The sequence below is a fragment of the Cynoglossus semilaevis genome, chromosome 9, assembly GCF_000523025.1.
Source record: "Cynoglossus semilaevis isolate Cse_v1.0 chromosome 9, Cse_v1.0, whole genome shotgun sequence".
Taxonomy (NCBI): domain Eukaryota; kingdom Metazoa; phylum Chordata; class Actinopteri; order Pleuronectiformes; family Cynoglossidae; genus Cynoglossus; species Cynoglossus semilaevis.
The window spans coordinates 19583919-19595482 of NC_024315.1; the positions used below are offsets into that span (position 1 = coordinate 19583919).

General features: G+C 40.7%; 2 protein-coding genes across 5 annotated transcripts in view; one reads left to right on the forward strand and one right to left on the reverse strand.

Annotated features, from left to right (window-relative positions):
* LOC103384366 (nicotinate-nucleotide pyrophosphorylase [carboxylating]) overlaps nt 1-5012 on the reverse strand; it is a 9818-nt gene extending 4806 nt beyond the window's left edge. Inside the window, exons 1-3 of one of the 3 annotated variants that reach the window (XM_008317859.3) lie at nt 2636-3187; nt 2444-2532; nt 1432-1685 (exon numbers count right to left, since the gene is read on the reverse strand). In XM_008317859.3, coding sequence (XP_008316081.1) covers nt 1432-1684 — 253 coding nt within the window. In that variant the 5' untranslated portion in view covers nt 1685; nt 2444-2532; nt 2636-3187. Of the gene's footprint in view, nt 1-1431; nt 1686-2443; nt 2533-2635; nt 3188-4917 lie in introns of those variants that run through there. The other 2 variants (XM_008317860.3, XM_025058701.1) reach the window with 2 other exon arrangements.
* Nucleotides 5013-5133: 121 nt separating this feature from the next.
* The window catches only part of ppp1r12c (protein phosphatase 1, regulatory subunit 12C), a 25635-nt gene continuing 19204 nt past the window's right edge, over nt 5134-11564 (forward strand). For both annotated transcript variants that reach the window (XM_025058523.1, XM_008317861.3), the window contains exons 1-10: nt 5134-5440; nt 6716-6893; nt 6991-7121; nt 8143-8261; nt 8391-8550; nt 8642-8786; nt 8988-9062; nt 9146-9225; nt 10101-10213; nt 10349-10401. In XM_025058523.1, the coding sequence (XP_024914291.1) occupies nt 5244-5440; nt 6716-6893; nt 6991-7121; nt 8143-8261; nt 8391-8550; nt 8642-8786; nt 8988-9062; nt 9146-9225; nt 10101-10213; nt 10349-10401 (1251 nt within the window). In that variant the 5' untranslated portion in view covers nt 5134-5243. The remainder of the gene's footprint in view (nt 5441-6715; nt 6894-6990; nt 7122-8142; nt 8262-8390; nt 8551-8641; nt 8787-8987; nt 9063-9145; nt 9226-10100; nt 10214-10348; nt 10402-11564) is intronic.

An 11564-nucleotide genomic window follows, 5' to 3' on the forward strand; every position in this document is an offset into this window, starting at 1 on the left:
AGAGGACATACCTAGCACCTTCCTACCTGTCTCCCTAATCACTGCAGCTGTAGTCTCCCAATCATCTGGGAATTCCTCAACACGGCCCAGAACTGCCCTTACTTCCTTCTTGAAGTCTTCACAACATTTCTCTTTCCTTAATTTCCACCACTTGATCTTCTGCTCTGTCTTCACTCTCTTCCTTTTTTGTCACCTCCATCGTCCTCTTGCACACTACCATGCAATGTTGTTTGGCTACACTCTCACCTGCCACCACCTTTCAGTCATTAATCTCCCTCAGATTACATCTTCTACATAGAATATAATCTATCTGTGTGGACCTGCCTCCACTCTTGTACGTCACCCTGTGTTCCTCTTTCTTTTGGAAATAGGTGTTTACCACAGCCATTTCCGTTCTCTTTGCAAAATCTATTACTGCCTGTCCTTCTAATTTTCTCTCCCTAACACCAAACCTACCTATCACTTCCTCATCTCCTCTGTTCCCTTCCCATACATGACGGTGTCCAATCACCAGTCTCTCTCCCCTGGTGATACTCTCTATCATCCAATCCAGCTCATTCCAGAACTTCTCCTTTTCTTCTAACTCACAGCCCAGCTGTTGGGCATAACCGCTGACAACATTATCACTCCTTCTACTTCTACCTTCACACACATCAACCTGTCTGACTCTCGTTTCACCGCCACCACATTTCTTGCATTACACTAGCCAGTAGTGTAGCATTACATACCTAGCCAGTGTTTTAAATATAGCAATACTAATTAGGAGATATTTTGAGAGAAGAGTGCATAAGTGCAGAATATATTGGACTTTGCAGGAAGACAGGGTAGAAAAGACTATAATAATCATAATAATAATAATAAGAGCTGCTGAAGGAGCTGCTCAGTGCAGCCACAGTGTGGTGCAGAGGTCCAGAGGTCCAGAGGACAGTCTAGGTCCAGTCTAGGACTGAGCTGGCTCTCTACAACAGCCTGCCCCTGTCCCTCTCTGTACAAGCAAACAAACAATGGCATTTAAAACTGCTGAAGAAAACGCAAAAGTAAATTATTTGTCATTGTGACACAGCACACCACTGCACACACAACGAAATGTTGCCTCTTCTTTTAACCCATCAAGCGAGCAGCTTGAGCATTCAGGCACAGTGCCATGCTCAGTGCACTGTGATGACAGTTGGTGGACTCGAACCTGAAACCCTCTGGACCCACGATCGCTTCCTTAACCACCAAGCCACCACAAACATTAAAAGTGCATATACCAGACATTAAAAGTGTTGAAGGACTGAAAATGGGCTTAAAATGTCAAAAGTGAGTCAAAACTATTGTCAGAATATGATTGTCTTTTTCTGGTGTGAAGCCAGTCTGTGTTTGACACAGTCTAGTTTAGAGCCACCGTTGCAGTTTAGAGTGAGTGTTTAAGTGAGTGTAAACTCCTACCAATGTTTGTGCCCTCCTGGTAAATCCAGTCCACAGTGCAGCCAACCTCGGTGAACACTGCAGTGAAGAAGGGGCTCCCAGCCAGAATACTGTTGGGGGTCTTACATAGCAGCTTAGCCTCAACCTCCTGTGAGCCCACACACACTCCTGCAGGGTCAAAGTTGGGCGTGTCCTCTGCCAGCCAGTGTTTTGCCAGCTGTGTCAAAGTGTGAGGTGGGATTACATGTGCTGCTGCTACCATTTTTAGAGACATTCTGGGGAAAAAAAATGAGGGTGGTAGAAATTAACCTGCCGTTAACCTGTTAAGATAATCAGATTATTCTGATTTAAATTTTTAACACATGGGCAAAATGTGTATATCCAATACTTTCTCTGTCTATTTACATACTGTTGCCCTAATACACAATCAATATACAGTACATGGAATCATGCGCTACAGAATGAGAATACCATCCCATCCAAAAATGGTTTCCACTACTGGTCAAGTGTCAGACCAACCTCACTTGAGATCGGGACAGTAGGTAATGTGTATATGGGGGTAATGTTTGAGCTTTGGGACCCAAACCACACAGTTAAAGCCTGTTTCTTTGGTTTTAACTGTGTGGTAAAGTTCAAAACATATTCTATTGTTAGTGTTCAGTTTGTACAGTGCAGGGCAATGGGATTCAAACGAAACGAAAGAGAGTAAATTGTGTTAGCCAAAGTTGGTAAATATTTGATTTACATGTTTTGGTGGGCTAATGGCTTTTTTGACTTACAAATGTTTAGTTTTCAACTAAACATTTGAGAGGCTAACTTGAGTTATATGTAGTCATATGTAACCATATATCAAATCCATAGGGCTGTATTTCAGATATCTTTTAGATACTGTATGTGTCTTTAGACTAACTTACAGTTTTTTCTGTACTATTTGTTTGCTTTCTTTTGGCGTTTTTGGTTTAGGTTTGGCTAACTGAATCTCTATACTATATAATATGGTTATTCCTTGACTTACTTCTTGATTTTTCCTTACCTGTTATGACCAATAATGGTATGTTGCTTTTTTTAGTATTGTTTTTCCCCTTCACGTTTCTCATATTTTACGGGATAGTATTACTGGATCTTAGAAGTAGAAACATGTACATAGTTTAACTTTTAGCATTTCTTAGTGTAAAAATAAAAGTATTCATGGTCAGACAAACTAATAAATGGAAGACATACTTACTTCAGTTAGTGGCTCTCCTGCTCGGTTACAGAGTGTAATGAGCTGTAGCAGAGTGTGCACAGGGAATCAAGGTTTCATGTGGAATTTGACCCCACATGTTGGAATGTGTACTACTGAGGTTTAACAATGGCCTCAGAACTGATGTTTTTGATTAACTCTTATCTAGAACAACCATCTATCTGCAATGAGACATTGAATCGTTGATCCTCTTAAATTACAACAAGGGTTCAATTATAAACTGCTGCCTATATAAAGTTTGTATTTGTAAACCCTAGTTATTTTAAAATACGATGGCACGATGTGTTTTTGGCAATTCAGTGGATCAGGGGTTTTATTGTTGTTGATGTTTTTCAGGCCAAGATCTCCCTTTATGGAGAAAGGGAGTAGGGACCACCACATAACATTGTGTTTAATAATAAACAGAGCCTAATGTCATGCATAAACAGACTATATTATTCTGAGTTTAATAGTTCTATAATAGTAATAGCTAATCAAAAATCTGTAGTAACGGGTAGTACTGGCTGACCAGTCCCTGGAACAAAAAAGTTTGGGGACCGCTGGTCAGAGGTGGGTAGAGTTGCCAAAAATTGTACTTAAGTAAAAGTACTGTTACTTCAGAATAATATTACTCAAGTGGAAGTAAAAAGTGGTCATCCAAATAATTACTTGAGTAAGAGCAAAAAAGTACATGGTGAAAAAACTACTCAAGTACTGAGGAACTGTTGAGTAACATTTATTTTTTAGATTTATTTTTTTAACGTGTATTCAATCAGATAAACAAAATTACAGAGGATAGTTTATCCCATCAACAAAATAATAAAACAAAATTAATTAATTAAATACATTTAAATAGAATAATCTTTAGGTAAGTTAAATTACTTCAATAAAAAATAAAAATAAATGAAATAAAAAGAGTAGATAAAGAATTAAATATTTACTAAATAACTTAAATTACAGTACAGCACAACAAAAACTTCCAAACCTCTGGACCTGTGGATAAAAACACGTCCTTGAGGCTACAAGCAAATCGAGCTCAGCACGGACTCCTCATGTAACCTAAGGGCGGGCATACACTGTACGATTTAAAAATCTTGCCGTTGATACCATCACACACGATACGAGTGATGTACGGAGAAAGCGCACGATTTATGTACTCACACTGTACGGTCCGATCATCGAACACGACCAGAGAGCTCACACTGTGCAGGTGAAAACGGCCCATCGGCCCCTGCAGACTGTCCTGTCTATTGACAGCTGCCAATAAAGATATATTTGAAAGCTTCGACGCCGGTTATTAGCAACATGCTATTCAAAAAGAAGAAGGAGTCGGAGATGGCTTAATAAACGTGGACAGTACGTTTATTTTTTATTTATTACGTTTTTTGTGGACAGTGCCACAGCTCTATCAATCTCACCTCCATATTTTCATGCCACCGACGCCTCGCCATGGTTACTATCACTTTGCGCAGGCGCACTGAGGGAGAAATGCTCCGGTCGGCTCTGGGCTCTGCTTCCACTGTGCGAAGGCTATTGTACGGAAAAGACGAAACATGAAATCCGACCGAGCGTCGCCAGGACATGCATCTCAAAAATCGGGGCAAAAACGGGCTAAAATCGTAGTGTATGCCCGCCCTAATCGGTCCCACCGCCGAGCTCGAGTATGGTCACGTGACGAGACTGCGCAGCAAGGGCTACATTTTATTGGTTACAGTCACGCGGTACAGCCTTGGGCGGAAGTCACTCTTTGACAAAATAAAAGTAGAGATACTGGATCATAGATCTATAGAGAATAGAGAATATAGCTAGAGCTTTATCCAGTATCTCTGTAACGAGCAACGAGCTCAGTATAGCCTAATGTAGCGGATTAAGAGTACTGTTTTTCTTCATACTACTCCAGTAAAAGTAAAAAGTATAGTGATTTAAAACTACTCCTAGAAGTATTTTATTTTGTAAAACCTACTCAAGTAAATGTAACGGAGTAAGTGTAATTCGTTACTACCCACCTCTGCCGCTGGTATAGATGTAACTACTCCATAACAGACTAATACGTGTTTCTGCAATTGATTATTATTTGATTGATTATAAACTCTGCTGCATGGACTTTGCTAAATGCTGTTTAGGCTTCGGCGGGCCACACAAAACGGCTTGGCGGGCCGCATTTGCCCACGGGCTTTGAGTTTGACACGTATGCAATAGACAATATCGAATCCCAATGTTGTGGAGAAGTGAATGGTGAAGTAGCCGGGATTGGACACAAACGGATTGTGCAAATAAATGCTCACCTAAGAATCTGACAGGGGCCGAACTCGAACAATGACCGGAAGTGAATTGAGGAGCTCTTCGGTTATTTTAGTATTTCCCTCCTGGGGCCCAAAACCAAACAAAAGAGAGAGAGAGAGTGTGTGTGTGTGTGTGTGGGAGGGAGGAGAGGGGAGGGGAGGGGAGGAGAGAGGGTTTGGGGGCGTCTCCGAGTGACGTCGGTCAGTCGGAGGTTTTTCCTCCTCCTCCTCATCCACAGCAAGAACCAGGAAGTGAAAGTACACACATGGAGGGTGTGCCTTCCTCCGTCTTATTATTATGTCTTCTTTTTTAAACACAAAGTAAATTAATGGGGGACTCGGCGAGGACTAAGCGGCAGGAGCAGCTGAAGCGCTGGGCCGGCTCCTGCACGGACCAGGCGTCCGCCGTACCCCGGCGGAGGTGGCGAGGCGATGCTACCGACGACGGTGCGGTGGAGCCCGAGGCCGAGCAGAGCTACTCCCCAAGGGAGCAGCAGGATGAAGTCAGTCCCCTTCTCAAACGACGGTAAAAGACAAACACGTAAAAAAATTGTAAAGCAAGTTTGCCCGCACACTGCACATGAGAATCGACGAGTTCAAATTTAACACGGCAACGTGTTGAAGAAGAATTGTTTTTGTGGAATACCACAACAGTTGCACCATAGTCTCAGACCATTTATGTATTGCTCAAATTTTTTTTAAGTTATGAGCCTGTAAACACGAGGCGACGTATTTTTATGACTATCAGGGAACAATTGTTTTACTAAGTTAAAAATAATTTAATATCTTTTGGAACATAATTACTTTACAATCTCATTAAATTCTAATGCATAGAAATATATTTTAAAGTTTGTTAACAATACTAGTGTCCAATACATAATTGTGGGAACTGGAGATATATCTTTGTTACACGAGGACTGTCCCAATGGGTAGAGGCCATCTTACAACCAAATGGTCAGGTTTTCGATTTATGCAGATGCACCCTGTCAGCCCCATGTTTCCAGCCCATAGTTTACCCAATTTAATTTGTACATTTATAATTGCTGTAAGAAAATGTTGGAAAAAACACCTGAACCCCCTTATCCTTCAGATCTGAAACACACTGGTACCTACACTTACATACATAGATGGGAATTGTCATTAAGTTATAAAAATAAACAAAATAATCTCTTCTATTTTAAAATCCATCCATCCATCCATCCATTTTCATCCGCTTCTCCGTTGCCGGGTCACGGGGGCAGCAGTCGCAGGTCAAATCGCCCTAAACCTTCGGGTGGTGAGTCCACTGGAAGGTACCAACCGCCCTAACCAGGATTCAGTCTTGCCCAGGAGGTGAACCCTGGGGTTCCACACTAATGACAGAGACATTGCCTCTGGGCCAAAGCGCCACCTATTTTAAAATATTAAAATTAAAACTTTAGGTTTAGTTGATTGATTTCTACTTTCACTGACTGTGGAACAAATCCATCTTCTTAAGTTTGGTTATTTAGATATCCCCCCAGAACTGCTGTTCTTTTTCTTCATTTATTTTGTACCTCACCCATAGTTATCTGGAGTCCCTGGGGGAAGCAGGCCAAACAACTTGTTAACCATTGAAATAACTGACGAAATATGAAAATGATTTCAGGTGCATGTTTCACGGATTTCCATTTATGGGACGATGAGTTGGTGGTGTTGAGTTGTTCCCTCAATTTGAGAACCACCACTGCTTTTTCTTTATTTGGGACTGTTAGCCCATATTTCTGTTTGGTGAATTTCATACAAGTAATGTTGCTAAGCTGCCTATGTTGTGTGTCCTAAGAAAATCTGTCAGGTTTGACCGGGCGGCAGAGTTTCTGGCTGCCTGTGCGAGTGGAGACACAGAGGAGGCCTACGTGATGCTGAAGGAGGCAGAGGATGACTCAAAGAATAGGAACAGAGAAGACGTGGGAGAAATAATTAACTGCTCTAATGCAGATGGAATCACAGCACTACACCAGGTGTGACCGTTTCTCCTCTAGTCGCCTTTTCTACTGTTAACCGAAAAAAAAAAAAAAGGGACATAAACTGATACATTTTCTGCTGTGCTGTCCACAGGCCTGTATCGATGGCAGCATGGAGATGGTGACCTTCCTTTTAGAGCACGGTGCCGATGTTAACCAGGTCGACAGTGAGGGTTGGACGCCGCTGCATGTTGCTGCTTCCTGCGGCTACTCTGACATTGCAGAGTATGTGGTATAAAGTCTGTATACATAGAATAATATATAGCAGTGTGTGAAACACAGAAGTCTTTTGCCATTTAGGTACGTCAGAGCTCAGCGTGGGCGGCGGAGAATTTCTACATTTAACAGTGCTAACATTGTAGTTGCTGTGGTTGGCTCGGTAGTGGGTCAGCTGAAGCCTGAGTGGGCTGTACAGTGTAAACTCACAGAAAAGTACAATTGATTCAGTTGTTAGGTCTGTCATATTTTGTCAATCACAAAATTGTGCCGTGTATTTTTTAAGATAAGAATGTGCCGAACAGTGACTGGTCACTGGAACAATGTCCAGCGTGACAAAGACGTCATATGGGTTTGCTGCTCTGCTTCATAATCACAAAGTGTTTAAATAACTTTCAGGGTGGCAGCTAGTCAATCAGCAGTCAATGATATCACCCATTGAAACAATTTCCAACACAGATCATTGCCAATCGTAATCCAACTTGACTAAGATCAAACCTCTATTACATGCCTGTTTTGACTTTGACCGGTAAGGTGAGCAGTGTTAAGATTAGGGTTTATTTTTCACACAACATTGTGAGTATGAGTATTTGAATAAAGTATCAGCATCAATACTGATACAAATACAGGTGTTGGTACGATGCATTCGTAGTTAAGCTGGAAAAGTTTTCTGTTGTGATTTCTGTGGAGCATGCTCTCTCTTTTTCTTTAACTTTTACCACTGAAGTTTGGACTGATCTGTGACAATGAGCTTTTTTCTTTTAGTTTTTTTTTTCACCTGATAGAATACTGTTTACATTGGAAGCATAAGTTTGTGCTATCTGTCGATTGGTGAAAAGTCACTTATTAACTATGGTGGTGCTTTTCCTAACTATTGTTAATTACTTTGTGTTGTTAATACCATTTCAATTTCATTAAAAATTGACTTGAATTTATAGTGGAGATCAGTGTTGGCATTGGAAGTTTTCTTTATTTTGTCTCTTTTGTCCTACACTTTTATTTCTCTCATCATGCCTGTGCTTTGTGTCAGCTTCCTTTTGAGGAAAGGCGCTTCTCTCTCTGCCGTCAACTGTGACGGTGACGTTCCCCTGGACATAGCTTTGGATGAAAACACGGAGTCTCTTCTCCAGGATTATACTTTGACACGAGGTATGCAGTGCAACTGGAGTTTTAAAAAATTTTAGAAGTTGCCTCTTGAAGAGGAGAGCACGGGGGAGAACTCCAACCATGCTTTGGCTTCTTTTTTTTTTTTTTAATATTCCCGTGTTTTGTGTCTAGGCGTAGACTTGAATGCAGCAAAAAGGATGGAGGAGGAACAGATCATAAAAGACGCCCGCACCTGGCTGAATGACGGTACACCTGCTAATATCCGACATGCAAAAACAGGAGCAACCCCGCTGCATGTGGCTGCAGCCAAAGGCTACTTAGAAGCCCTCAAGTGAGATCTTAAGACTTGTTCATTTTAAAACCTGCAGTACCTTTTCCCAGGTAGAGAGTTTGGTTAATTTGACATTGTTTTCCTTTTGCAGAATTCTCTGTCAGTGTGGCCTTGATGTGTCGGCGAGGGACTTTGATGGCTGGACACCTCTTCATGCAGCGGCACACTGGGGTCAGGGAGAAGCCTGTCGCATTCTTGCTGAACACCTGTGTAACATGGAAGTCCTCAGTAATGCGGTAAGAACAAAAGAAACACCTGTAATGTGATAAGATGCAGGTATAGCTGGAAATGAAATGTCTGTAAATGTATCATCGCATTTGAATTATTGCCAGATTAAATAAAACAAGTGAAGTTTTTCTCAGGGTGTTCTCGGAAATGTTAATTTCCTGGGTTTACTGCATGGCAAGACTTTAAACCATGACTTTTTTTTTTTACAGGGGCAGACACCGTTTGACGTTGCTGATGAAAGTGTGGAGGAGCTGCTGGAAGAGCTATCACAGGAACAAGTCAATGTGAGAAAGTGGTCACTCACCTGTGTAGGAATACACAAAACCTGTTGTATTGACTCTGGACATTTGTCTTTAACCTCTAACAGTGGCGTAAGGAACGATCCTTACTGGAGAGACAAAACCAACAAGGTCCCTGTGCTCCAAATACTCAGAACAAAAAACGAAGGTCAGTTAAATTACACACCTTAGGTCTACATTTATTATATAAACTAGTCCAGTCTACACCACTAAATTTGGACCTTGGAAAGGTCACGACCTGTTGTGAACAGTGTTGCTCGAGTTACTTGAAAATAGTAATTCGTTATTGTTTACAGTTACATTACTTATTACTTGTATTCAAAAGTAATTAATTGCTTAAATGATTACGTAACTTTATTCATATTCCATCATATAAAATTGAGTCAAATGCATCTGTCTCTTTCTCTTCAAACCTTGTTTTAATTAGTTTCAATCTTTAAACTCTATGCACATTGCATCAACAATAAAATTCAATTTTATTGAACATTTAACTTTTTTTTTTTTTGCACATCCTACATATTTCAATAAAAGAAAGCAAGTCTTTCTTCTGTTACCATATTCTATATTTATATGCATATTTCTGCATATTCCAATTATTTTTTGTGTTTATAATATATAATAATATAATACAATAAAGAAGTAAAAAATTAAAGTCAAAGTCTCTCCTGGCTCTATTCCAAATTATTAACATGAAACAAATCAACATCGATGCGCCGGAATTATACAAACAAATTCACGGATTACTAACTCAGTAATGGAGCCTATCTGAAGGAAAGCAACAGTGATCTGAACCGTTTTTGCGATTGTAATCCCTTACTTTACTCATTACTTGATAAAAGTAATCGGATCACAGTAACATGTTACGTTCAACCCGTTGTTGCCCATCAGTGGTTGTGAACTAATAGTCAAACTCTTGACTCTGAGCACATGTGCTGTTGAACATTGCCACACCACAAGCCTCCAAATAATGAATACATTTGTTATAATCTGAGGTGAAATATTTAATGCATTATATACCTCCAGGACCTCGGTGTGTAGGATGAGCAGCAAGGAAAAGATGAACGTTCAGGACCAGTCTAAAGAGAGAGGCATCTCTGGGGATCTGGAGCCGAGGAAGGAGAAAGACAGTAGCCCTGGTAAAGAAATATTTTTTGAACTTCTGCGTTTGCCCTCAGTCTGATCAGAAATGTACAATATTTAAATTCCATTTTTCTTTGTAATTACAGCAAATGGTTCTAAAATCAACAATTTTTGGTTCTTTTATTTTCCAGAAAACTCTGTTGTGTCTACTCCAGACACTGCAAGTGTGACTCCAGCTGATGAGGTAAAGCTAAATCAATGGATTTTCTCACATCAGAGACATGTCAGTTTTTTTTCTATCTAGTGTGGGGAGGTGATTAAGTGAAAGTGAATTACTTGTCATTGTGACAGAGCAAACCACTACACACTCAACGAAATGTTACCTCTGCATTTTACCCATTACCACAGTAAGCGCGGGACAGATGGGTGCTTCATCTGTCAGAGACCAGTGTATGGGCATGGTGCTGTCCTCAGTGCACCTCAGTGGTAACTTAGCAGCTTGTGGATTCCAACCTGAAACCCAAGTTTGCTTCCTTAAGCACCAACCCACCACTGCCCCATGATTACAAATAATCACAATAATTGGTAAACTTCATGGTGTCTGGTGACTATACCAGGACTATTAAAGCTAACATTAGCTCTGGTGTTTGTGCCATGACTGTTGAAACTAACATTTGCTGTGGTGTCCGTACCAGGACTGTTGTAGTTAACGTTAGCTCTGGTGTCTGTACCAGGACTATTGAAACTCAACATTAGCTCTAGTGTCTCCAACAAGACTGTTGTAGCTATTGTTAACTCTGGTGTTTCTACCAGGATTGTTGTGGCTAATATTAGCTCTGGTGTCTCTACCAGGATTGTTGTAGCTAATGTAAGATCTGGTGTACGTACCAGGTCTCTTAAGTTAATGTTAGCTCTGGTGTCTGTACCAGGACTATTGAAACTCAACATTAGCTCTAGTGTCTCCAACAAGCTATTGTTAGCTCTGGTGTCTCTATCAGGATTGTTGTAGCTAATGTAAGATCTGGTGTACGTACCAGGTCTCTTAAGTTAATGTTAGCTCTGGCGTCTGTACCAGGACTATTGAAACTCAACATTAGCTCTAGTGTCTCCAACAAGCTATTGTTAGCTCTGGTGTCTCTATCAGGATTGTTGTAGCTAATGTAAGATCTGGTGTACGTACCAGGTCTCTTAAGTTAATGTTAGCTCTGGCGTCTGTACCAGGACTATTGAAACTCAACATTAGCTCTAGTGTCTCCAACAAGACTGTTGTAGCTATTGTTAACTCTGGTGGTTTTACCAGGATTGTTGTGGCTAATATTAGCTCTGGTGTCTCTACCAGGATTGTTGTAGCTAATGTAAGATCTGGTGTACGTACCAGGTCTCTTAAGTTAATGTTAGCTCTGGTGT